The sequence below is a fragment of the Cyanistes caeruleus genome, chromosome 2, assembly GCF_971803275.1.
Source record: "Cyanistes caeruleus chromosome 2, bCyaCae1.hap1.1, whole genome shotgun sequence".
NCBI classification, from domain to species: Eukaryota; Metazoa; Chordata; class Aves; order Passeriformes; family Paridae; genus Cyanistes; species Cyanistes caeruleus.
This window is the reverse complement of record NC_141702.1, coordinates 18,071,882-18,099,237: the sequence shown is the minus strand read 5'-3', so window position 1 is coordinate 18,099,237 and position 27,356 is coordinate 18,071,882. Positions and strand designations below refer to the sequence as shown.

At 40.5% G+C, this 27,356-nt stretch overlaps 1 protein-coding gene and 1 long non-coding RNA gene across 6 annotated transcripts in view; both read left to right on the top strand.

Moving 5' to 3' along the window:
- LOC147654646 (uncharacterized) overlaps positions 1-27,356 on the top strand; it is an 837,032-nt gene that overhangs the window by 222,493 nt on the left and 587,183 nt on the right. The window lies entirely within an intron of this gene.
- The window catches only part of COLEC11 (collectin subfamily member 11), a 38,125-nt gene that overhangs the window by 2,289 nt on the left and 8,480 nt on the right, over positions 1-27,356 (top strand). For 3 of the 5 annotated variants that reach the window (XM_086875940.1, XM_086875941.1, XM_023922564.2), the window contains exons 2-4: positions 4,685-4,716; positions 15,256-15,411; positions 21,154-21,225. In XM_086875940.1, the coding sequence (XP_086732066.1) occupies positions 15,282-15,411; positions 21,154-21,225 (202 nt within the window). In that variant the 5' untranslated portion in view covers positions 4,685-4,716; positions 15,256-15,281. The remainder of the gene's footprint in view (positions 1-4,684; positions 4,717-15,255; positions 15,412-21,153; positions 21,226-27,356) is intronic. The other 2 variants (XM_023922565.2, XM_023922563.2) reach the window with 1 other exon arrangement.

Sequence of the window (27,356 nt, the reverse complement as noted above, 5' to 3'; positions counted from 1 at the left end):
ATTTTTAGCCATACAAACACCTGTACAAGGAATATTTAATAACATTTCTAAGGCTTTGTTAATACTTTTGCCAACTTTTGTGCTAAAAGTGTTCCATTTTATATATTTGGAACTGAAAAATGCATGGAAGTATGTCTGAATTTTAAGATCTTATAAGAACTCTTAAAACAACCTACTAGGAGCCTGAAGCTTTAGAAAGAGGTGGTTTTGATAATCCAGCAAGGTTTTTATCTCATCCATCTAAGTGCCTCTTCAGAAAAAAAATCCAGTCCTGGGTCATTTTCATATAGTTGTATAAGATGTCTGTAGGCAAGAAAGAAACAGAAGGTGGTCTGCTTGAGTGCTTCATCAGTGCACCAGTCTCCTAATGTTTCCATAGATGCCAAGGATCCTTAGCTTCTGGGATTATTTGGATGCTGCCCCCTCAAAACTTTATCAGAAGATTGGTTAGGAGGTCCATAGAGTGTCCTGGAGACCAGGACAGAGCAGTATGGCAAATGATGAGGAGTTAGAGGGTTTGCATTGGTTTTCTTCTGCACTGTATCATAGAACGTTTTGGGTTGGACATGAATAAATAGTTTTGCAGTGCTACAAGCTGGATGCCAGACCCCAAACCAAGAACTGGCTATGCTTATGTGCCATGTGAAGTGAGTGGAGGTGAGCTAAGTGCTGAAGAAAGTGACTCACCACAGTCAGACAGGTGTATGATGGCCACAGCAGCCATCTCAAAACTGCTTTTGAGGGGTGCTCCACTATTCTCTGCTGGATGTGGAAGTGGATCAGTTCACTATCTTCAGTGCCAAATGCTGCAGGAACTAAAGTTCTGGAAGGTGGAAGCTTACCTTGAATTTGTGTGCTGGATTGTCCTTCAAGCAAGGAGGTTTTGAAAAATGGCTCTGAGAAAAGTGTTTTTTACAGTTCTCTTTGAAAAACAGACTGCTGCTACCCAGCTGTCACTTAATAACCTGCTGTCTGCTTACCTGGGAAGTAGGAGGTCTAAACGCAGCTCACTGTATTCCTCCAGGCCTCCACCTCCCATCTGCTGGCAAGGTGCCCCTGTAACTAACCAACATAGTAATTTGATGTGCTTGGAGGCAGATGAATGATTTTGAATGTGTTTCATTGATGAAAACATGCTAGGTGGGAGAAGAGTGTCTTGTTATTCTCCTCAGGCAAGATGTTGACCATCTCTGGTCTGTGCAGTAAGAAAGCTTAGACACCCAAGTGTTCCAGTAAAACCACAGGAACCTCCTACCTCTTAAGGTGGCTGGATTGTTAGGAGGTGGTTTCAGATGCTTTGCTTGAACCTGGGATGAGGCCACAGAGAAAGAGAGAGATTCAGAGGTCGTGTTACCAGTGTTGAACTTAAGCATCTCTCACTTGGAGGTTTAGAGGTGAAAAACTGGAGGGAAGGATGGGTAGTGGAAAGAGAAACTTCTTAATCTTTGGCTGTTTTTGAATAGGGACCTTGAAGAATGAAGCTGTATCCATAGATGTGCTGAAGTTCCTGGTTCCTGTTTTTGGTCTTAAGCATGGCTCTCTGTGATTTTTTTTTTTTTTTTTTTCTTTGTCCTGTCTGCTAATTGCAGAATAAACATAAATGACAACAACAACAAAACAAAATCCTACCAACAGTACTCTAAGATTTTCTGTTTGAGTGATTTTCAGGCTTAGTTGTGGACCACCCCAAAATCTCCTGTGATGGTGCTGATGATTTTAGCTGATACTGAAACTTGCTGACAGTAGGTATGCATTTATTCATCTTTAGTGGACTCTTTAGAAATGGGCCTCCAAGAGGATGGATGAGATGTTGAATGCCAGGGTCAGTCTGCTCTTTGGAAGGACAAAATTATACAAGTGACTTTGTAATTTTAATTCTATGTATATATAGAATTTTTTATTATCATCAGAGAAAGTTTTGTAAGAGATCTAATTTTTGGGAATTAAAACAAAGATCTTTAAAACATTTGATATGAAAGAACTGGCATTGTTAAATGGCACAGTAATGATGGACAATCAATTAAAAACACCAGACAAGAATCTAATGAAAGCCTAGTGCAGGAAACAGAAAAAAAGAAAGCCCTATTAAATAGTAAAAGAAAAATGTGTATTGATGAGGTTTCTTGTCAGAATGGTGTTAATAAGAAAACAGGTCTCTCTGATGGCTCACTGGAGTGGAGTTATGCTCAAGAAATGTTAAGGAAACAGATACTGAGAACATGTGGAACAGCAAGAGAAGGACTAATGGTGCATGCTGAGGAGACTCCAGGGTGCTGGATCTGTCAGCAGCACCTACACATGCACTTGCCGTGTTTCTCTCTAGCTGTGCAATGAACTTGCAGTTTAAAGCTAATGTAGAGTTGTAGTGAGAGCCATGCTATGAGCTGCAGCTGAAAAAACTCTTTGTTGGAGGTTACCTTCCTATGCTGTTTAATATCTTCATGAACTGGGTTTTGTTCAGCCAGAAGAGAAGGCTTTAGGGTGACCTAATTGCAGCCTTCCAGTACCTGAAGGGAACTTACAGGAAAGATGGAAAGGGACTTTTTACAAAGGCCTGTAGTGACAGGACAGGGGGAAAGGGCTTTCAACTGACAGAAGGAAGGTTTAAATTAGATAGTAGAAAAATATTCTTTCCTGTGAGGCACTGAAACTGGCTGGGCAGAGAAATTGTGGATGTGCCATCCCTGGAAGTGTTCAAGGCCAGGTTGGAGCTCTGATCAACCTGGTCGAGTGGAAGGTCCCTGTCCATGTCAAATAGGTTGGAATCAGATGATCTTTAATCTCCCTTCTAACCTAGACCATGATATATGATATGATATGATATGATTGATATGATATGTTAGAATTGCATTTTTTGTAATTGTGGAGTGTCAAAAAGGGTCTGTTGTCATTCTCTATTTTTATGAAGGTTATACAAAACCCACAGAGGGGCTTGGTGCGCAGCTGGCATCCAGCCAAGGCCAGTGCACCATGTCTGATAGACTGTCCCCTAAGCAACTCTGTATTTAAATGTGCATTTGCTTATTTAGGCTTAATGTACAAGTGATTACATTCACACTGTTCCTTGATTTTAGGAAAGGTGACATTAAACATTGCAACTACAGTGCTGAGTAAATGGACTTTCTGTTATGTATAGAAGTGATGCTTCTGTATCTTTTTGGTATCACTGAGTAACTGTGGCAAGTCTTGGTTTTGTTTTCATTGTTCATTTTCTTGAGTCAGCTGGCAGATTTTGGGATTTCAGGTCGGTGTACTCTTTAACACCAGTGAAGCCTTTTATTTTACTTGTAACTGCACAATCAGAACAGTAGCATTAGTTTTTGCTCCTGTAAGTACCCTATAAATTCTGAGCAGACAAATGTGGAGGTTCAAGTGATCACTGTTTAGCTGTTCTGCAGCTTCTTAATTGGTGCATAGCTGCCCTCTGGTTGTGTTCTAGCTGTGTGAAGGGTATGTCTGCTGCTATTGTTACAGAATTTGCTGAGTACCAAAGCAGGTGGAAATGCCAGTAATTTTCACTGACTTAACATAGCTTGTTATATTATTCCCTAGAAATGTACATTATTAAAATACAGAAATCTCTCAGGGCAGTTGCTTGGATGGAAGGACTAATGAAAAAATTTCAAAGGGGGTTGTCATCCTCAAGAATCTTTTGGTAGCAGAAGCATCATGGTATACAGTTAAGGGAAGTAACACCTTTAGTTTATACTAATTCAGATAAACACCCTTGCTTAAAAATTGAGTTCTACATATTCTGTTTCCTCCTCAACTCATATTTCTTTTTCAAAATGAGACGAGATTGCCAAAAGCATCTCAAACCACATGCAATCCTTTGTACTCAGTCTCAAATCTTAAAGATAATTGTTAACCAGTTCATTGTACATAGTAAAGTATTTTGAGTGCATGTGTTGTGGTATGTGTAAGAGCTGCTGTGGGAGGTTTTTTCCACTAGAACATATTTCTGCTGAGTTCCTTTTGGCAATAGCTTTTACATTGGATCATGGCTATTGCCAATGATATAGACTGATCAGTGAAAGTCTGCTGTAGGATAGTAGTGTAAGAATACTTTGACTTCTGAGAACTTTGTTAGTGTCTAGTTATGTGCAGGAATTGAGTGCCTTTGTGTGTGCTTCAACTAAGTCCCATCAGACACATAGAAACCTATTTTCTCACTGTATTTTGCTTCCATAACCATTTCTGTGTACCAACCCTCTATTTTCTATTAACATGGGCAGCTGTTTTGATAAGTTCCCCTTTCTTTTGCCTTCTTTCCCTTATCTGTATTTGGAAAGGTGTGTCAGAGCTCTAACAATAAATGGACATTGGATAGTACTGTTGCTATCAAGATCACCTGTCACTTGTCCAGTGAAGATATTATAGAATCATAGAATGGCCTGGATTGGAAGGGACCTTTACAATCATCTAGTTCCAGTCCCCCTGCCATGGACAGGGACATCTTCCACTAGATCAGATTCCTCAAAGCCTCATCCAGTCTGACCTTGAACAGTACCGGGGCGGGGTGTCCACAGCCTCCTTGGGTAGCCTTGTTCCAGTGCACCACCATCCTCACAGTAAAGAATATTTTCCCAGTGTCTAATCTAAACCTACTTTCAATTTGAATCCATTCACTGTAGTCCTGTCACTATATGCTCTTGTAATAAGTCTTTCCACCTCTCTCTTTTAGGCTTCCTTTAGGTGCTGGAAGGCTGCAATTAGGTGAGTCCAAAGCCTTTTCTTCTCCAGTAATCCCAAATATCTCAGACTTTCCTTGTGGGACAGGTACTCCATCCCTCAAATCACCTTGGTGGCCTCCTCTGGACTCACTCCAGCAGGTCCATGTCCTTCCTGTGCTGGGACCCCAGGGCTGGATGCAGCCCTGCAGGTGGGGTCTCACCAGGGCAGAGCAGAGGGGCAGAATCCCCTCCCTCACCTGCTGCCCACGCTGCTTTGGGTGCAGCCCAGGGCACATTTGGCTCTCCAGGCTGCAAGGACACATGGCTGGGCCATGTCCAGCCTCTCATCCCCCAGCACCCCAAAGTCCTTCTCAGCAGGGCTGCTCTGGCTCTGTTCATCCCCAGCCTGTGCTGGTACCACGGTTTGCCCTGACCCAGGTGCAGCACCTTGCCCTTGGTCTTGTGAAATCTCATTAGATTCCCATGGGCCACTCCTCAAGCTTGTCCAGGTCCCTCTGGATGCCATCCTGTCCTTCAGGAGTGTCACTGCACCACTCAGCTTGGTGTCATCTGCAAATTGCTGACGGTGCACTCAATCCCTTCATCCACATTACTAATGATGATATTAATTACACTGGTTCCAATACAGACCCCTGAGGGACATCACTTATCACTGATGTCCATCAGGACACTGAGCTGTTGACCACCATCCTCAAGGTATGATTGTCCAACCAGTTTCTTGTCCATCTAACACTCCACCTATCAAAACTGTCTCTTTTCAATTTAGAGAGATGTTGTGGGGTACCATGTCAAAGGCTTTACAGAACACTAGAAATGACATCTGTAGCCCTTCCCTTGTCCACTAATGTAATCATATGTAAAGTCACATAAGATGACATGTAGAGTGTTAGTTGGTCTCAGCCTGAAAGTAAAAATAACCTTTTGTTGAAATAGCATTGACACTGCCCCTGTTCAAATGCAAGATTTTGATCATGAATGCTTATGTACCACAGTGTTTTATTATATTGAGGATATCACTCCATGAAGTACATCCTTGTCATTTGAGGATAACACTCTTGGATCCTTTCCATGACTCTTGGTGGCTTGCATGCTGTTACAAAATTCCTGATGTTGTTCCATTTCCTATGTTCTGTATCTTTGGCTGGTTATTATTTTCCATTGCAGCCTGGTATTTTGCCATATCTTTCCTTCTTTTAAAATCTTCCCACTCTAATTATGTGTTGGGTTGTTTTTTGGTGTGATTTTTTTGTGGGTTGGTTTGGGTTTTTTTTTTGTGTGTGTGTGTGGTTTTTGTTTGGTTTTCTTTGTTGGCTTTTTTGGTGGCTGTTTTCTGTTGTTTGTTTATTTGTTTGTTTTTCTGGTAATTTAGTCTCCCTTGAATTCTTTCACTTATGCATCTTCCTGTTTTCTGCACACTGCTGGCATGAAGTGGCACAGTTTTGTAACACACTGAAGGCCATCTCAGCCACTGCCAAGGGCATTCCTTTCCTTGGCTGGCATAATTTTTCACAGGAATTACGGCCATTTTATCCTCGCCAGGAACCAAGGAACTAAATCAACTGAAAATCAGCATTAAAGCAGAGGAATATCTTACTGTGCTGGCTGCTGCATCAGAAGAAGAGATCAGAGAAGGGGAGGCTAACATGTGCCTGCAGTAGGAAGCCAGGCTGCTGTTAGCCCTCCTGTAGATTGACTTAGCTAATTAGCAATGATACGACCCCCTCACCTAACTTTATATACCTGCAAGGCTGACCTAGTGATGCTAGGTAATGAATAGATACCTCCAGAGTCAATTACCAGTTCTGTTCTGTATTGGGCTGAAATGAATCCCTGTGCCAAGGTTGAGGTCTGGACCTAAGCAGAGTTGTCCTGGTAAGTAGGCAGCTGCTGATTGTAGCTGTGTTCTGTCCTGTGGCTCACTTTTTGAGGCGTCATACTTGCCACATTGGGAAGAACTGGGCAGCAGTCAAGTGGCTTCCCTTTATTCTTAGATCCTCCTTTAAATGTAGTTGTCACTTATCAAATGTGTGTGAGAAAAGAGGGTCAAAAGCTGTTTCTGCTCTTTCTTGTTTTTATTCCTCAATGAGGAGTAGGGTATTGTGACAACCAAAAGCAAACCTTTTTCTTGTCCCCTTGCCCTCTGGGATGGTGCCAGTGCTCCTCTGTCCTTTCTCTGCTACTCTCCTCTGGTCAGACCTCTGATTTTTCACTTTTGCTGTATGTCTGCTAGTAGTCTATATCCTATATATTGTCTCTTGTCTTTATTCTTCCTCTAACCTCATAAACTGCTTTTCTTAGATTTTGTCTTCTCTCTGGATGTTCCTGACCTGTCCCTGTGTTTATACAGGACTCTGTTGTGGGACATAAAACAGAAATCAGAATACTCATTTTACCCAGTTTTAGTCTATGGTCCTACCACTAGGCTTGAGCTGGCTTCATCATCAAGCTTCTTCTCTGCTTCCTTTCATCCTTTAATGTAGCATGCCTGAATGTAGTCTAATTTCATCTGTTGTGTCCATCCAATGTGAGCAATTACTCTCTTGGGGACCTGGAGCTGTGTGTTTCAATCCTTTTAAGTTAACGATCTTCCATAATTGTTACTTCACACCTCTTGGATCAATGCTTGAGTGGCATTTCTGTTGTGCAAAGGGCATGTGCCATTGTTGGCATGGCTGGGATGATTGGATGGGGCCTTGATAGACTTTTCTGCCTCTTCTCTACACCTCCCAGGATGTAGCTGCAGGACTGGGTGTGAACCCCCTCCCAGGGCGAGTTTGCCTTTTGAGCCTGCTCAGTGCCCTCAAGAAGACAACAGTCAGGCCCATCTAGGAAATCTTCCAAACATCCCAAGCGTGAGAACGTGTTGCAAAGTGTAACTTGGTTGAGTGGGCATAATATTGCACAGCTATCCCAACTTCTGCAGCTACTCCTAAACATCTGTGGATGGGAAGTGCTGAAAAGTAATGCCTTAAAGCTTCTTAAATAAAATCACAAATGCATATGTTCATATTATGTATTTATTCATGTAAAGAAATGTTCCCTGCAGCATTCTCCACATAATTCACTGACTCTTGGTGAATCCTTGTTTTTTTGCTTCCTACAGATAGCTGTGTGGGGATAGTATGAGGTTCTCATGTAAATGCTTTTTAGGAATGGGAATTAATTGAGACATTCTAGACCCAGGTTTTAGAAGAACTAATACTTAAATTAGAACCCTGAACACAGGTTTGTTTTTTTTTTTTTCTTTTGCAGTGGTTAAGAATACCAAAAAATTGATCTGACATATAACAATGACGGCACCCAAAATCACAAACTATTCTTGTAAAATATACCTGAAGGCAGAAGAGATCTTGTAATCTAGTAGGGACTTTTGTTGAAACATTGCATGAGAAATTCAGATTAGTATTTCTAGTTGTCTCTGACCACCAATTTACATAAAAATAAAAATGTACTTAAGTGTTATTTTCTACAAAATAATCCATAGATTGTCTAAAAATCCATAGAGAACTATTGTGAAAGATTTGGCACTCAAGTCCCATCTCTTTCTAGTTAAAAGTTGAAAACTACCCCCTTTCTGGTACTGCTTCATCTCACACTTGCTCAAGCCTTGTTTTTATATTTTCAGTACAGATGAAAGTAAGTTAACTCTAACATGAGCTCATTGACTTCAGCAGAACATCAGGAAGAAATTTGTCCCAATTTTTAAAAACATTCTTCTTGATGAAAAGTGGGACTACTATACCTACATCTCATAAGGGCATCTATGTTGACAAACTAATCACACCTTACACCTTACAAACATTGTCTGAGGAAATGTCTCTATTGTGCCAGTCTTAAGTGTACTTTGGGGAGTAACCAAGGACTTTACTATCAGTTTGGTTGTTAGGTAATGCTAGCTTCCCATCAGCTTAGACTCACTCCTTTGTCCTTTACAGCAAACCTTGCTGTTCTTCAGTGTCATCAGGAGCTGAAACGTGTTATGTCTGTGCTTTATGCTGCTCCATGCTCTGTAGATTTCACAGAGACTTGGTAACCACAGCAGTTATGGCTCTCATTCTTGTAATTCTACAGTATAAATATTTAGGGTTTTGTTTTTTTTTTCAGTCTTTCAAGTCCATTGTTTTAACCTCTAAATCAACATGTAGGATTTAACTTGAGAGCTTTGTAATTGGTTCTGATTTTCATAGTCCAACTAAATGGCAAACGTTTGATTACCCAAGGTAATATGCAAAGGAAGTGAGAGGACAAAGGACAAAATGCTTAGATAAAGTAAAAGCATAGCTACACAGAACATCTGTAGGTTAGGAAGATTAATAAGGCTGTAATGGAGAGAAATGAGGTCAGTGACACAGGTTTCATCTCCAGTGTGAAAAGCTTCTTCCCCAAGGAATGATCCACATCCCTTGGGCCAAGAGGTGAAATGCAGCTTGTGTCAATAGTGCTGGAGGCTTGTCCCTTCTACTTCTCCCTGCTTCCCCCAGAATCCTATCCTTGGCCTGCAGTGGGCACTGGTGGTAGCCCTGGGACTTAATTTTTTTAGTCTTTTATCTGTCTAAAATGTCTGAAATAGCATGAGGACTGTGTCATAGCCTGCTATTTTGTGAGCATGATTTTGTGGGCATGTGGTGCATCTCCTAGAATTTGGCTTAGGGCCTGCAGGTGCTTGAGCTGCCAGAGAGTTCTGCCAGGGAGGTGTTGAGATGTGGATGATGAGGACTTGAAAAGTCAGAGGAGTGCAAACTGTTGAAAATTATTGCTGTGTCTGTAGTGCTGACTCAAACCAGCTTGGGAAAGTCACTCACCAAATGTGGTTGTGGCTCAGAGATTTGCATGTTTGTACCAGAAGCATACTCAATTCAGAATAAAGGTAATTCAGCTCAGATACCTAAGAATGAAGTATAGTTTTGAAAATAACAGCAAAAAAAAATAAAAATACCATGAATGCTACTCAGTGAAATAAAACCAGATCGAAGATGAGTCCTATAGGATTATACAGAGGATTGCACTTACTCTGTAGCTGTTGGCTGTCTGAGCATTAATGCCAGCAAGCATCATTTGTCTTCTGCATTTTTCATCCATTTGGTTTCAGCTTGGCAGATCATCAGTGTTGTTTCTTTTAGGTCCAAAATAATGGTGTGGAATTATCTGCTGGCACATTGTGGAGCCAGTGGTAGATACAGGAACTTCATGCATGAGGCATTAGCTGGCTCAAGTGATCTCTAAGCTTTCCATCCCAGAGCTGGGGGAAGTGTGGGAACTCAGTGAGTGCCAGCTGGCCTGGCTGGTCCTGCAGCAGTTTTGAGCGAGCCTGTGGGGCCTTTGGGATTCTCCAATGACCTCTCAAGGACCTGTCATTTGAAGCTTGAGAAAACTCTTCTCTCTTGGCGACTGAAGCAGATTTCCTAAAGCTGAGAGGTCTCAAAAGTTGTCTTGAAATTATTGTGCTGGTTGCACTGATAAGTTTTCATTTCCAATGGAAATAGAAGCACTTTATTAATTTTTATTTTTTTAAGCAAGTGTTGCCTTTTTCTTCTCCTAATTTTTTTTTTTTTTCAATACTCACAGCTTTCACTGATTTAATGGCCACTGTTAGTGGACATAAATTTCACTTTTGACTCTGCATAGACAGTGAGAAAGTATTCATACTTTTACAAGTGCTGAACATGTCTAGGTTTCTCTCTGGCATTGGTTTTACCAATGCTGAAGATACTTCAAATACCCAGGGCCAAAACAATGTTTGAAAAAACAGGCTAGTCCTCCTTTATCTGAGGTCCAGTTTCGGTAGGATTTAGTTTTCTTAAATGACTTGATGCATCTAGGTCTGAAAGGGCTTGAAAGTAGATCAGAAAGGCAAGAAATTTTCAAGGATTTTAAAGTGAAAGGTACTGCTGTAGCACGTACCTGCAGATCAAACTGTTATTTCAATCACAGAAAGAAATTTTAGCTGCAGAAAGTTTCTTTTGAAAGCAGGAAGAGATGGAGAAAGTGATACACAAAGTGCTTTTGGTTTGATTCTACTATTTATGTGTTCCTTTACTGCAGCCACAGATTCTATTGAGTATTTAATATGCAACTTCTTCAGAGATTCCTTCTGTTAATGGCTCTTCTCAGACCAAGGTCATTTCCCTGAGTATTCTTATTTTTCTGGGTATTGTTACCTGAATGACACTGAAGAAGCTCTTTTTTCTAGAACAAGTCCTCTGTGAATTGAGCTAATATGAGGCAGGGTGGGGTTGTATCCCCTCTGTCTCTGAGACATGTAAGCCCAACAGCAGGGAATGAGCTGAAGCTTTGTTGGAGATTTTGTTTTTCCCCAGAATATCCTTCATATGTGGCTGCTGAGCAGAGCCAAAAAGCAGCCTTGACAGTTCTCTGCTGCTTGATGTCTGTCTCATCTCTGAGCTATGTAGGAGTTTGCAAAGGCAGATTAATATTTAACATACCTGGAGCCTTTGATCTTTCAGTTGGAGTCTGGATTCATCTAAATCCTCATAAAATGCAGACAGAGGAGATGATGTTGTCTTTTATTCACTAATGCAGAGACTGGAGCACCATCCTAATTTCAATTTCTTCTTCCATCTCAGGCCATTTCATTCCACTCTCCAATTTGTCCATCAAGAATCCTTATCACTAGTCTGCCAGGTGCTCATGCTGAAACTGCCTAATTTCTAGGTTTTCAGCTGGGTATCTGAATCACTTGGCTTGAAAGCCTCTTTGTCTGATCTTCTGAATCCTGAAGTGCCCCCACTGCATAAAAACAGTGGGATATTCTGCCTAGGATATCCTGCAGGCTGGTCACCAGGTGTTCTCCTGGGCTATAGGGTGGGTTCTGCAGGCTAAGATAGGTAGGACCTACATCATGTTTTTGCTCAGCCTGCAAACCCTGTCTCTCAAGGGTAGCTGCTGCTGAGATTTCTAGGCACATCCTGGCTGTCTGAGGCAACCACAGCTCACTGCTTTCCTCCATGAGGGAGTGCTGGTCCCTCATTTGGCATGGCAAATCATGTTCCTGACAAGGACCCCTTCATTTTGCAGTCAACTAGAATTGACTATTCAAATTCCAAGACTGGCCTTAGAAACCTTAGAAGATCTGGATAAGCACCCTTTTCCTCAACTTTTCTTATTGACTAGTTTTTGTTGCTCCCAGTTGCTTGCTACTGGTGTGAATCAGAGACAAAAAAGAGGCAGGACTGCCCACTGTGGACAAGTTCCTTGTACCCTGGGGTTAGGAATGGCCTGAGGCGATGTAGCCAGATTAAAGCTTAATGTTTCTAAAGTAACTTTAATATGCACATGAGGGTGTTTTGGAGAAAAGTGCTCTCACAGAGATTGATACTTCAAAACTACCTCAAGTCTGTGGTTGAACAGTTTGCATAACCTTAGAAAGTAGCTGTAAAGTAGCTGGTGACTTGACCTGGTTTCTAGTACTTGTGGCTGGCCCTGTGCATAGGCAAGGGAGGCTGTAGCCCAGAAAAGCAGAGTTCAGCAACACAGCAAATGTTTTCCTGCAGGTTTTATCTGTCAGAGCCCTGGGGAGCTGGCCTGGTTGCTGCTTCTCCATGGCATCCAAATTTCCATTACTTTTCCTTTTCCTCCCCGACTATTGCAGTACATTATGTCCACCTTTATCATAGAAGCATAGAAAAGCTTGGTTTGGAAGGGACCTTAGAGATCTAATTCCAACACCCCTGCTATGGACAGGGAATCTTCTACTTGACCAGATTGCTTAGGATCCTGTCCAATCTGGCCTTGAACACTTCTGGGGATGGGGCCTCCATAACTTCGCTGGGCAGCTTGTTCTATCTAATCTGAATATCTCTCAGTTTAAAGCCATTCCTCCTTACCCTATTACTGTCTGTCTGTGTAAAAAGTCACTCTCCTCCTTTTTTTATAAGCCCACTTTAAGTAGTGGAAGGCTCCAGTGATGTTTCCCCTGGCTGAAGAGCCACAACTCTCTCAGCCTGATTTTATAGGAGAGGTGGTCCAGGCCTCTGATCATCTTTGGTCACAAAAGTGTGACCAAAGTCCCCTCCTCTGGACACATTCTAACAGATGCATGGCTTTATGTACCTTTTCCTCTAGCTCTCGTTTCTCGTCCATGGGTGGTGAAAGTCAATTTTGTCCTGTACTCTTGAGAAGCATCAAGTGTTAATTGCTGCAATTGTGACAAAATTTATCAGGGCCTAAATACTTAAGCAGCCATTCCACACTCCTAGGTATTCTTCCTGGTTGGCAAAGCTTGTCTATGAAGTAGCTTATGCCTGACCCATTATAGGATGCATTATAGGTTGTGGAAATCCTCAGATAGTCCCTGTTCCTCCCTTGCCCCATGGGAAAATTGCCCAGTATTACCCAGGATTACCTTTTCCCTCGGGTTTCCTGCCTGACTGTAGCCATTAGATTATGTCTGTATTGGGATCTCTTGACCCAAGAGCTCTTCCCAGATCTAAGCATAGATATCACCTTTTAAGGTGTGGTCCTCCAGCTGCAGGTCTCTCTCCTTTGGAAGAAAATCTGGGGAAAGGATTTGCGTCAAAAAGGACTCAGCATATACAAGTCTTTGCACCAGATCTGGATGATCAGTAAGAGCTTTTGGCAGCCCCTGTCCCTCAGTGTGGATGTAGAAACAGATGTTGTAGCAAGGCGGTTGTGAGGCAGAGAGACCTGGTCTGTAATTCATGCAATGCCCTCCACACTTTTGGAAGGAGACAAAGTCTGCTCCCATCAGATTCCCTTGCTATGATCTCCTAGGGGATAATGGAAGCACAAACTGGACAGTAATTCAGAGGGACATTTTATTCCCCCAACTCCAAAATGATCTCCTTGGCCTTGCTGCTAAGACATCTGTTATGCCAGTTAATACCTTCAGGCCATCCCAAAAATAACAGCTCTGCTCTCCTAGACCCCCAATATGCTGAGACATATAGACCCGCATACTGGGTCCCACACCTGTGCCTAATCCTACTTGACTTATTTTTGAAGGGATTCAGGGAATGGAAATTAATATAGCCCAATCTTCTTGCTCTAGATGTAAAATGCACATGTCCTTATGGTGGCTATAAAAGATGATAAAAACCTGTTATGACTTTCAGCTTATTTGTAGAGTACAGAGCTTTGGTTAAGGACAGACTGGAAAAACATATCAGAAATACATAAATAACACTTTGTCAAAGTATTTTTACAGGCCCCCTAAATACTATCTTTTGACAGTCCTTTCACACAAACTCCATTTCTGTTTGGTTGTTTTCTGAGACATCTCTTCACAGCCTAATTTCAGGCAAGACATTTCACTTGTCAGCTTAGACTAGTATATGTTTCAAAGGAGATTCTCTTCAGGAGTTATTGAAGACTCTGATTCAACTTTATTGAATGATACAGTGAAATATTACCTGCCTTCCACCCTCAATGACTTATATGAGGGCTATTGTACCAGACAATTTGCCTGGGCACAATTCCAGTGCTCAGATAGATGAGAAGTGAAGTTTCAGGCCTTTGAGTTGGTCTCATCTGTTATTGCATTGCTCCTTTAAAGCAGTATCCACTCTGAGTGGGATCTTAGCACTGACAGCCTTCAGGTCAAAGCCAGGTGGCCAAGAAGGCCAGTGACATCCTGCCCTTTATCAGCAATGGTGTGGCCAACAGGACCGCAGCAGGGCAGTGATTTTCCCCCTGTACTTGGCACTGGTGAGTTTGCACCTCAAATCCTGTGTTCAGTTCTGGGCCACTCACTGCAAGAAGCACATGGAGGTGCTGGAGTGTGTCCAGAGATGGGCAGCAGAGCTGGTGAAGGTCTGGAGCGCAAGGCCTGTGAGGAGTGGGGTTTAGCCTGAAGAAAAGTAGGCTCAGGGGAGACCTTATTGCTCTTTACAGTTACTTGAAAGGAGGTTGTAGCCAGGGTGGAGATGGTCTTTTTTTTTCCCAGGTTACAAGAAATAGAACAAGAGGAAATGGCCTCAAGTTGTGCCAGAGGGAGTTTTGATTGTATATTAGGAAAAAATTACTTCATAGAAAGAGTTGTCAAGCACTGGAACAGGCTGCCCAGGAAAGTGGTTGAGTCACCACTCCTGGACATATTTCAAAGATATGTAGATGTGGCACTTATGAGGACATGGCTTTGTGGTGGACTTGGCAGTCCTGGGTTAATGGCTGGCTGATGATCTTAGAGGTCTTTTCCAGTCTAAGCAATTCTGTGATTCTAAGCCTGCATGCTGTATTATCTCCTTTCACCTTTCCAGATTGCTGCCTCCAATGAGAAATCCTGAACACAGAATGCCTATTATTAGCATTATTTAATCTCCATTTTGTTTAATTAAATTTCTCCTGAGATTTATTCCATCCAGTTTAACAGCAAAAAAAAAACCCTGCTAAATGTACTGCTGCCTGTTTCATGTGTGTCTGAGGAACAAATAACCTGCTTGGAGGAGCTGCACATGTGCTTCTCATGCTGTGTGGGTTATGGCACACAAATATATATTGTATTTGTAGTGGGATGCTGCATGTGTTCAGAAATGGTTGAAAGCCTTTGGAATTCTTGTAACTGTTTATTCATTCTTTTGTTTAGGAGTCAGTGACCTGTAAGTGCTCATTATGAAGAGAGATCTGGTTTTCCTGGTGACTCTAATTAGCCTTGCCTTCCTGTCACTGCTAAGATCTGGATATCCTCAACACATTGCAGAGGAGTCCTGCTCTGTTCAGATTCTTGTTCCAGGCCTCAAAGGTAATGTGAACGCCTACTTCATTATTTAAATATTAATCTTTTTGTTCTAACAGGCTCATTTGCATAACTTACAGTTTTAACAGAGACAAAGAAGGTGCCTCTCAACTGTCCTCTTACTTGCCCCTGTTTGTAGCCTCCTTAAAAATGGAGTTTTAAGATCCATAAGGTGAAATTAAATTGTTCAGAGAATGCATGCCAGTTTCCCAGATTTTTTTGTGATCACTAGTGCTTGTTATTCTTATACATTGCCTGGTTGCTCTCTCTGTGTTTATACTGAGCAGGGGTACACATACCCAAAAACTGTAAAATCAGGCCCTACTTTATACCTGGAGAGGTTTTCATTTCCATTTTGCAATGTAAATATTAATTAAATGTAAATGGAATTATTTTGTGTTGTATTGTCTTTTGTTTGTCTTTTGTTTTTTTTGAAAGCTCAAATACCTCTTAGAAGAAAGCAAACATTAGTTAGGTTTTTAGCATTTCTATAGTTTTTGTGGAAAAAGGCAACATTTTTATGGAATATGCCCCCAGACTCTTGCCCAAAGGAGGTGGTGTAATAAATAATTTATCTTTTCATAGGAAAAAATATATCTTGCATAGGAAATCAACCACTGGGAAGAATTAGCATTCTAAAACAACAACATCTATTATGGTTGTTGCAATTCCAGCCCTGTTTAGTGAATAACAATAATTCTCCTTGTAAAGGCTATGACATATCTGTTGAAATATAACACTTTTGAACATGAGGAAATACTTTTTAACTAAGGACAAAAATCTCCATGAAAACCACTAGTTTATCGTCAACAATAGTAAAAAAAAAAATTGTGTAAGAATCAAACAACAAACCTTTTAGTTTTTAATTATGCCTTCTAGTGTCACAAAACCCACCTAGCCAGAATTGGTGCCATTAATCTTATCTGTACAAATCTGGGCTTTCCCGAGTTGCCTGAGGGTCACAGTTTGGACTGCAGGTATTGTCTGTTCTGGTTAACTGATTGGGAGAAGTGAGGCTCAGTTCTGTTCTGCAGTTGTTCACACAGCTAAATTGTGAGCCCAGCTTGGCCACTGGTTTGGCTGGGGTGTAAATTGCTCTCCCCAGACATTGCCCAATTTGTCTGTGGCTGCTTTCTGCTCGAGGCAAGAGAATTGTGCTATAGGGGTGCAGGCTGTGCTTGCCCAAGTGGCTTTAAGACTACTTTTATTCTTTAATATCTACTATTATTGTTATTATTATTATTATTATTAATATTAATAATGCACCTTTGGATGCCTGAACTCAACCAAACGCTATTTTTACTATTTACTTTGATAACTGGCTTTTGATCTTAATAGTATGGAGATCTTCTGTAGGTGTTCTTGCTAGAAAGAACAACACTTTATCCAGGCCTTCTGAGCTTTCACTAAGGCTTGAGTAAAGTTATTTAATTTTTTTAGTATATTTACTGTGTAAAAGAAATAAGATAGTGCTGTTAATGTGATTTACAGAGGAGAGCTCAACTAAGTTAAATATATGTTGTCCAAATCTGCGTGAAAGATCAGTCAAAGGGTCAGACTCCACAGCCCTAAGCTTTGAAAATATTTTTCATATCAAAGAACTTGACGGGACGAGTTTTGTGACTTCTTTGCATTGGTTTCCTTGTTTTCATAATCAGTCAAAATTAGCATTATTATATGTAGCAGAGGTTTTTAAAGTGTATAAAGTGTGCAAGACCCTTTGGCAGAGGACAGTTCTAAGCCTGGAAACCAGAAAGAGGCCTGGAGACCACTGTGTGATTTAGCTCAGTTTCTTGAGATATAAGCATTGCAAAATTGAGAGAGATTGATGTACAAATTCAGTGAATCACAAAATGGCCTGATACAGACCTAGTTAATGTGAAATTCCCTAAAGAGCTTTCAGTGCTTCAATTCTGTCATCAAGGGGGACTGGCTCTGAGAGGTGGTGATGAGATACTGCTGTCCCCCACTGGCACAACTCCAACCCATTTCACTGGGCAAGGCTTCCTTTAAACAGAGCACACGTGTGGCCATGTGCCCAAATTTCAGCTCCTGTGCAGCAGGATTTGCTCACTGCAGCTTTTAGATCTGCACCATCTCCTCCTCTGCTGGGCAACATCTCCAGTGGTAGAGAAGAGTGTGCTACACTGCTGCTGGGAATGGCTCTGTCAGAATTTGGGAAAAACAGGTACAGGGAAAAAAAAAATGCAAGAAATTAGGGAGACCACAGGATACGTGAATGGCAGAGGATAGACACTTAAGAGGTGGTGTAAAAAGTGGAGCCCAAATGGGGTGATGAAGAAAGTAATCAGGGAAAAGTACACCAAAGCAGGGGAGTGTAAAGGAGAAATTTTAGAAGAACAGAAAGGGATATCAGGGAAAAAACAAAAAAAGAAGAGCACAAGAATGAGACTGAGTGGAGAGACTGGAAACTAAATAAATGGAAAATGACACAAAATCAATTAAGATCTCACAGTGTGAAAGAGGAAATCAGGAGGGGCATGAGATGAGAATGGAGGTGGAAATGGATGAGGAAGAAAGCCAGTAAAGACACCAAGAACAGAAAAAGCAGAAATGAGATTAAGGTCAGCAGTTTAGGTCTTAGGGACTGGTTTTGGTGGTTTGTGTTTGTTTGTTTGTATGTTTAGGGTATTTTTATTTTGGTTTGATTTTTCTGTGGATTTTTTTGCCTGTTTGTTTTTTTGTAGTTATTTTGGTGGGGTTTTTTAGGGGGGGAGGTTTTGGTGGGTTTGTTATTTTTTAACTCAAGAATATAAAGGAGCAAGATGAAAAGTGTAAGGGAAAAACCGTGGCTCTGAGAATACAGACATCAGACTGAACCATGTTTTAAAAAGCCATCAATGTTAATAATATGAAAAGTGTGTGCTGTGTGTGAAAAAGCAATGGACTATGAAGCCTTACTACACTTTTCACTCATATTCTTCCTAAAGTTCTGTTTCTTTTGATGGGCAAATGAAATTGAAGTTACTATTGTTGTGAAGAAAAAAATAACACAGAAGAATCCTTCAAAGTTTAAACCTTACAGTTTGCCATCTTGTTTTGTCTCCCTTCTAGAGTCTAAAGCAGGAGTTGTCTTAATAGTCACAATGATGTTCAGCAGATAAAAAAGTTGATGCTACATTAAAAAAAAATTTTTTTTACACTCACACTTGATGCATCTACTTAGATGGGGAATATGAGTAATGGAAAGAAGTTATCACTAGCCAGGAATGCTCAATAGCTCACATAGTTAATATTTGGTATACTATTTTTGTTGCACATTGTAGATGGTACAGCTTATGGTAGGAAGTTGCAAATATAAGCATAGACAAATCCTGTCCCAAAGAATTCACAAAAGGAGGCAAATCAACAGCAGTTGTAAGATATATCACCTGAGTTCAGAAAGATCTCTCCCAGAGATGATGTAAGAAGAACCTAGAACTACTTAGTAGTAGTGTCATGATACCCATGATCCCACCACAGCTCATGTTGGTGGCAGGGCTAAATTTCTTTTAGGAGTTTGGGGCATCTCGACACTGTGGAGCACTACTAACTACATCTTGCCCTGTCTCAGCTGCATAGACAATGCTGCATTGTGCTGACAAAAAAGGTACTGTTTCATGCTGAGGCTGCAGCAAAGAGCCAGGAAGGGATGGAGAGGACACTGAGCAAGAGGTGCAAGTGCTAAGAGACTGTCGCTGGTGGAAGAGGCTGCAACAGATCACTTGGGTGGAGACCATAATGAACAGATCCCAACCTCGTGTTGTGAAGGGACTTAGTTGTAGATTGAGGGGCTGGAGACCAGAAAGGAGGCACAGGGGTGTCTTTCTTTATTTCACAAATCAAGAAGTTAAACATAATTGTTTATTGGTGAAAAATTAAATTGATTGAGATTTCTTGACAGAAAACTGTTTTATTGCCCATGACACCTGCACAGGCTTTACTTCCTCTACCTGCACAATGCTCAGGGTACAAACAGCAAGAATAGGAACTTACGCAAAGCAAAGCTGAGCTGTACCACTGATCTGTCCCTCTTGGCCAAGGTCTTGCTCCTTAAAACAGCTGATAAGAAAAAAATGTCAACTGGTCTGTAGCTGGGCCTGTAATGGAGTAATCTCCTCCTGGAGAAAGTTTTTAAAACACCCACACTAAGGAATGCGGTGTCATCGTATTATAAGAATAAATGCAGGCAAGTGTAATGGCCTGAAGCAAGAGTGATCTATTTTATTGATCCCTAATGCACAGCTTTCACTCTGAAGAACATGTAAAGCAATAGGCTGTAATAGCCTTCTCTCAGTCTCCAGAGAGCAAGGAAAAGTCATTGTCAGGATTTATCTTTGGAAAGCAAAGAACTCATAACCAGCACTGAGGGGTGAAAGGCAATCATACAAAGCCTATTGGTTACTTGATAATAAAAATGTGACTTCCCAAATGTGCTAAATTATAGCCTGTTTCATACTAACAATATTATTCACTGGGGATTATGTGACGTTTGTCCTCATTAAGGTCAGAGAATGGCCTATTTTTGCATGTCTGAAAGCAGCGAAGATGGTCTGGAGCAGGCTGATGAATGAAAATATAACAGATGGAGGACTGAGTTCAGCTCACAGTCACCCTAGGTCTACAATAAAGAGAGAGATGGAAAGAGAGCTGGAGGCTGCATATTTGAAATGTGCCATGGTGTGGCATGTTTTTACATGTCAGCTCTGTGACTCCTCTCTTAACCACAGCTGCCAGCTATGCCAGAGAGCTGGGCTAGTGGGGGTGCATGATAACTATTAACTTTGTTGCTGTGGTGTTCTCATCAGCTTCCTGGAAAGCAGCTAATGCTCACTCCATAGAAATAGTGTTGGGACATCATATGTGCTGTGCTAACTCTGGATTTTGCATACCAGCACTTTACTTTCTGTGGAAGCCATAGAACTTTCTTCTCCTTCCTCATATAAATCTTGGTTTTTCCAAGGCAGCTGTATAAACCATTCTTTAGCCTTCTTCTTGTCAGAGATTTTAATTTTATGTCAATGGCAGACTACAGTAGTAGTACAGTTGTAGGGGGAAAAACAAGCTAAGCATCCCCAATTTTTTAATGAAAGGCACCAGGGAGGCAAACACTTTTTACAGAAAGTGGTGTTTAAATATGCTGAATATAATGATGCACCACAAGCTATGTGTATGTAAATACACTACATAATGGTTCAAACCTCAGAGATTAAAAGGCACAGTATATAACTGAGGATATGGAGCAGGGAGTTAATGCTTTCATGCTTCAAAATGGTCCTTTCATGATGGATGTAGCAGTGCCTTCTTATAGGTCTCAAAAATGACATTTTTTTCCTTTTAATTTGAGGTCATAGTTAAGCCATTTTCACTTGACACTTAAGCATGTCCTTAGCAGAGACTTGGAAAGAGTTTGGTGAACACAGAAGTTTATTTGCTAATTGGGTTCTGATTCTGAAGCTTCTGCTTAAGTGAATTATGCTGTTGACATTTTGGATCTCAGTGATTTAACTAACATCCACAAAACCAGACCTGTTGTATAAGACTTGAGCAATGTACTGACAGGGTTTGCCAGTGTCTACATCACGTGAAGAAAAATCTGTTTTCTGTCCATCAAGTAAAGCTGTTAAATCAGATCACATGTGCTTCTGTTTTTTTCACTAGAGAGAATGACATTCTTGTCACTTCTGCTGACAGAAAATAGTCCTGGTTTGATATGATTCTTCTTTTTGTTTACTTTTGTATCAACAGGGGAGGCTGGAGAAAAGGGGGAGAAAGGTGCTCCAGGTCGTCCAGGTAGAGTTGGACCTCCAGGAGAAAAAGGTAACTTTGATAAGGTGTCTTGAAAGTCATTCCTGAGAAAATGCTGCTTTTTCTTGTGAGATGATGATGGTGATGGGTGTCCTTGTTCCCATAACCGGGTGACAAGTCATCCTTGGCCATTTCTGTTTACTACTGTCGTGGTTTAACTCCAGCCAGCAGCTCAGCCCCACATAGTCACTCACTCCCATCCCCTGCTTTGGATGGGGGAGAGAATCAGGAGGGTGAAAGTGAGAAAACCCATGGGTTGTGATAAAGAATAGGGAAAACAAAGGTCACATGCACACAAGCAAAGCATAACAAGGAGTGAATTCAGAGCTTCCCAAGGGCAGTCAGGTGTTCAGCCATCCCCAGGAAAGCAGGGCCCCATCACATGCAACAGTGACTTGGGAAGACAAACACCATCACTCCGAATGTCCCCCCTTGAATGTTCCTTCTTCTTCCCCCAGCTCCACATACTCAGCATAGCCCCATATTTTAGGGAATTTAGCTGACCCCTAACTTGGGTCAGTTGAGGTCAGTTGTCCTGGCTCTGTCCCCCCCCAGCTTCTTAAGTATCACCTTGTGATTTTTTAAAAAATATATTTTGGAAATAAAAAAAATCTTGATTTTTTTAGAAAAAGGTCTCTATGAAGAAAGGCATCATAATGTCGCCTACATAATTTGTCTTCTGAAAATGAAAACCTGACATTAGATCAGAGGGAATGTATTCACAAGACTTTATTTTCTTGTTTCTTTTTGTTTTTTTTTTTTTGTGAATTTGAACACTCACAACATCTTAATTAGAACCACTGGGGGAAGGCAGTAAGCCATAATAGGCAGAGATGAACATGAGTGTTCCCACATTTTTTTGGATAGGGGAAAATGGTGATATGTTTATTTGCCTTTTTGTTCAAAAATATTTTGTGCTCTTAAGAGGAATGATGCTTAACAGTGTTCAGTTATACAGCTGAGAGAAATGTAGCATTTCTGTCTTGCAGAAAGTTCTGTCTTTTCATATTTGTTTTCCTCCTGAAGCAAGGAGGAAATTTGACCTTCATAAGTTTTCCAGGAGGTGTCTGTTCTGAAAAGTTCAAATTAGGGGAAGTTGAACTCCTTTATTTCAATATTGAAACTAAAGATTGCCATTCCTGTCATCAAAAGGTTGGAGTTAGTTTTTACTGAGCTGAGTTTACAATCTTTCTTTCAAAGCAATTGTAAAGATAATTTATACTTCCTTATGATGATGCATGATCCTTTATGTTGGTTTTTTAGGCAGTTATGGAAGTTTGATACTTGTTACTCTGGGACCAAAATCCATAGCTAGAGCTCTTCCTCCTACAATGCATTGAAAAATGTATAACTTTCATGAGGTGTGTGTTCCATCAGTGTATTTCCCTTTTGTAGATGTACTTTCAAGGATGACTCGTAGAAAAAAAAAACTGGAAACTGAAATTTTTGGCTCTTGCAAGGCAATGCAGCCTGAAGTGTAGTATGACAGAATAATTTAGGTTAAAAGGTTGTAAATAGCTCATCTAGTCCAATCTTGCTTTAAACAGGACAGATTTCAATATCAGAGCAAGTTTCTCAGGGCCTTGTCCAGTAGACTTTTGAAATATTCCAAGGATGGAGATTCCACATATATTTTAATCAGTCTATTTCATGGTGCCATCGTGAAAGACACGTTCTAGCTTGTAATCATTGCATCTTGCCCTTTCTCTGTTGTCTTTGAGCAAAAAAAGCCTTCATCTTCTCTAAAAACTGCTTGTAAGTAGTGGAAGACTGCAATTAATTCCCCCCATTACCTTTCTGTATTCCAAGCTAAGTAAAACCACCTTCCTCAGCTGGACTTTGGTTTGCTTCTCTTGTATGAGGGCCCAAAAATCTCTGGGTCCTCTTATGCAAAGATGTTTTTTACCCAGCCATTGGCCAGACTTCATCAGAGCGACACAGGTGAGGAGCTTGGGATCTGGCTGTACCCAGGATATTCCTGTCACTTCAAAATGCTTTGGACCATCTGAGATGGGGAAGTACTCTTGTGCCGTCAGGCCAATCCATGATGTAGCATTTAATTTGTTTATTTTATATTCTAAATTTGTATTTGTTTGAAAAATAGTTGTCATAAGGTATGCTTGATTAATGCCTGTAACAGTGGTAATTTTCCAGTTTTTCATACCTCTAAAAGTCAAAAAAATATCATGAGACTGAAAGAAGAAACACTGAAGTGGAAACAAACTGCAAGAAAACATACATGAAACAGAACAGGGATTTAAGAAAATTGAATATTAATGCATACTATATCAGTATTTTTCCAGGTAGTACTTTCAACTCAACACAGGCAAAATTTCTTACTGCTTCTGTAGCAACAAAATTTTTGCTTTCTTTTTAGCATCCAGAAATTTCTACAAACAAGCTCTTCTTTAAAATAAATTCTAATTAACTAGTATTTTCATTAATGCTGTGCATTTTGTAAATATGTCTTCATCAACTCCACAAATGCTTTATCAAAGAAAAAAAACATAGATAGCTTAAAAAAAAATTAGATTATATGGCACCACTTTTCATCCTGATATTATATCCAGTATACTTGGAATTGTCACAGTGTTGACTGGATAAGCAAACAGACTTCACAGATGTAATTTCTAGTCTATGGAAAGGACACATAAGAATATCCAATTTTGACCTGGAAAAAGCTTTCAGTTTCTTGACCTTTCAGTCTCTGGTCAATCCCCACAGACTGTATAGTGTGCAGACCTGTAGCTAAGTTCATGCATGAATACTTTTTCTAGACTCTCAAGCTGCTTGAGACTGAGTATATTCTCTTCCAGAAGACCAAGGATTTTCCCATTTCTTATCCAGAAGATGGAACACTGAGACTAAAATAAAATACAGCAATATGCTTTGCAAAAGTCATCATTCCTTCCTTTTGCAATTGCCCCTAAAAACACACATGGACAGCAGCCCTGCTTCTATGCAGTAGTCTGTTGAATTTCATTCAGTGTGTTACCAAGTGTTCAACCCCTTGTATTTCTCTTGAAGACCGATAATTTTTGTCTTGATCTAATATTTGGCTCCTTCTGTTGATGCAAGCTGCTAAATTTAATTTTATGTTTCTCTTCTTTGAGTAAGTGATGGTTTACATGATGGAGAAGGTGTAATCTTTCTGCCACATTTGTAGTTTTCTACTTTTGATCTTAATTTACATTATCAAAATTAAACTAATATTTTTCTTTTTTTTTTCTTTCCCCTTTCTTTGTTTTATTTTTCTAGTAAGTTCATCTAAGAAAATGTATTTAGTTTCTTTCAACTCCATAGATATAAAATAACCATAAAATAATTTATAAAAGAAACTATCTTCTTATGACATATTTGACCTGAAATGAACAGCTCAAGATCAAAAAGTGCTGCAAAATGTTTTTATCATAGCCTTTCCTCATGATATTTTCAGATATTGGTAACTCAGAAAGTGATAAAATTGAAAACTTTCTGGTGCTTACCTGAAATAAATCTTGTTCTGGCTGTCTTGATGCTTCAGGGTGACATCAGAGGTACTGATGTCTTTGTGTGCTGATTAAGGTTAAATTCCACTTACTTTCCTTATTGCTTTTAATTAATTGTATAGGTCAATTATGATGCATAGCATGTCAGCAGAATATGAAACTATGTTTGCCTTACATAAGCACGGAGTGCTGGGTCGAGTACAATGGCTGTTTCAGATGAAAGCAGTGTGTACTGCAGTGCAAGGTTTGGGGTGTGAAGTTCACAGAATTAACTTTCCCCGCTTGCACTGATGGCTGTACTGTGCTCTCCCACATTGGGAGTAAGCTCAGTTATTTAACTGAGTCCTGGTGCAGTCTGTGAGGCCGTAACTTCCATTTATTGAGATTCCACACCGATATTTCAGTAACAGCACCATCCTGTGAAAATTCCCAGAGTGCCTTACAGCAACAAAAATAAGGAGGTGAAGGTGGATTTACACTTGCAGTGTAACATTAAGGGAACAGAACATTACAAATATGTTTTTCAAGATATTTCCATTTTCTTAGAGCCATAATCATTTAACATGTGTATTATTTTAGTAATTTAATTTCATCTTTTATACATTGTACTTAATTTATGTACATCTATCATGGCATGTGATACAGAGTCACACACTCTTCTTGGGCTTGGAACTCAACTATCTTTACCTTTGCAGTGTTAGCCCAGTAATTTTGGCTTTTGCCACCTAACACTTTCCCAGGCAATTCTTGGGCATCTTTTGGGAGATAACACAATGAGCAGCTTGCAAGATTATACTGGCTTGAAGAGTAAGACAATTTAGTATCATAGAGTGTCCCATTCTTGACCATCTGGCTCCCACTGCCAGGGAACAGTCCCAGGCATTTAGTTTACTAATACAGGCACAGCCTCTTAAGTAGGAGAGAAGACTCATTAATTTAACTGGATTGGAGCCAGAGTGCTCAGTCATTTGTATAATCAAATTCTAAAAAGAGGTAATAATATCTTAATTTATATTTTATTATTAGTGATTGCTCATTAATATGTAATCAATCAATCCTTTGCATTTCTGAGCCAGTTTCTACATGAATTTATTGCTCGCTAAGGAGTGCTGCAGGCAGTATTCCATATAAAAGTCCTGACATTGACAGTTGTGAATTCACAAAGTGGATATCTGGTTCAAACCTTTCTTTCAGTTCCACCTGAACTCAATAGGATTTTGAGAAAATCCTGCTAAACTGAGTGGGCAAAAAGGTGGCAGATGGGCTTCAATGTAAATAAATATATTGCCTAGGGACATTAGGGATGCATAATTTAATCCATACTTAAATGATGCCAAAACCCCAAACTGTCACTTGAAACTCAAGGGCTGCTCTGAAGTCATTAACAAGAGTCCCAAGGCCAAGAGAACACTGCCTGTCATCACAAAACTATGACAAAAGGACAAAGGACAAAACAGGAAGCTTCTTTTTGCAGCTGATTTGGTTTTGTACAAAAGCCTGATGTGTAGTGTCTCAAGAATAAACGTGCTTCTAGCCTCTGTCTCTCAAGGACTTGAGAGGTGAGAGATGGGTGCCAAAAATGTGAAAAAGAGGAGCTGCCTCATAAGGAGAAACTGGACAGGCTGAGACTCTTGCCTGTACGGAGTAGTCTGAGGAGGTTGTAAACAAGATTACAGAATCACCAGATCCCATCATACCTGAAATAGGAGGCACTCTCTGAAACTGCTGGGGACAGATCCAGCAATTCCACCTGCACAGGACTGCAGATAGTGGCTGGAATTGTGGGATCTTCCTGTACTGCACCTTCTGCTGCCATCAGATGAAACAAAGTCTTGGGCTAGGGGGATCACTGGTTTGAAGAAGCTTGGTATTATGTTGTTAACATAATTCTAGCAAGATAATGTTTCATGAGGGCAGTTATTTGTCTTTGCTTGCCTCTGAATAGAAACTCCTCCAGGAATGTGCTGTATTATTTTCATTTCTGTTTTGAATGCACTTTAAAATCTTTAAACTTTACTGCTGCCTTCCTAGATTGGATTTTTTCTCACTATTTAGTTTCCTTTGCAAATTTTCTATCTACTCTGATCTCTAGTTAGAATAGATCAGTAATAGTTTACTCTTTTTTTTTCCCTCCTGATTGTTGTGCAGAGCTTTTAAAGTTTCACTTTGTCATTATGTCTAACTCTAACGTGAATGGGATGGATCACTACTGAAAAGTGTTTATTTCTCCATTCCCGACTATGGGAGTTTAGATAAATATCTTAGACTAAAACTCCTAACTTTAAGATAGCTAATGCTGGGTGAAATTGATTTGCCCCAGATATATAAAATGCCTCCTGTGATTATGCATGGTTCATTTATATAAGAATATCTGTTTCACGCTGTTGGTGACACAGGCAGTGGGATTGAGTGCACCCTCAGCAAGTTTGCCAACACCACCAAACTCTGTGGCATGGTCAACATGCTGGAGAGAAGAAATGTCACCCAGAGGGACCTGGACAGGCTTGAGGCAGACCCATGAAGTTCAACAAGACCAAGTGCAAGGTCCTGCACCTGGGTTGGGGCAATCCCAAGCACAAATACTGACTGAGAATGGATTGAGAGCAGCCTGAAGGAGAAAATCTTGGGGGTGTTGGTTGAAGGGAAGCTCAACAT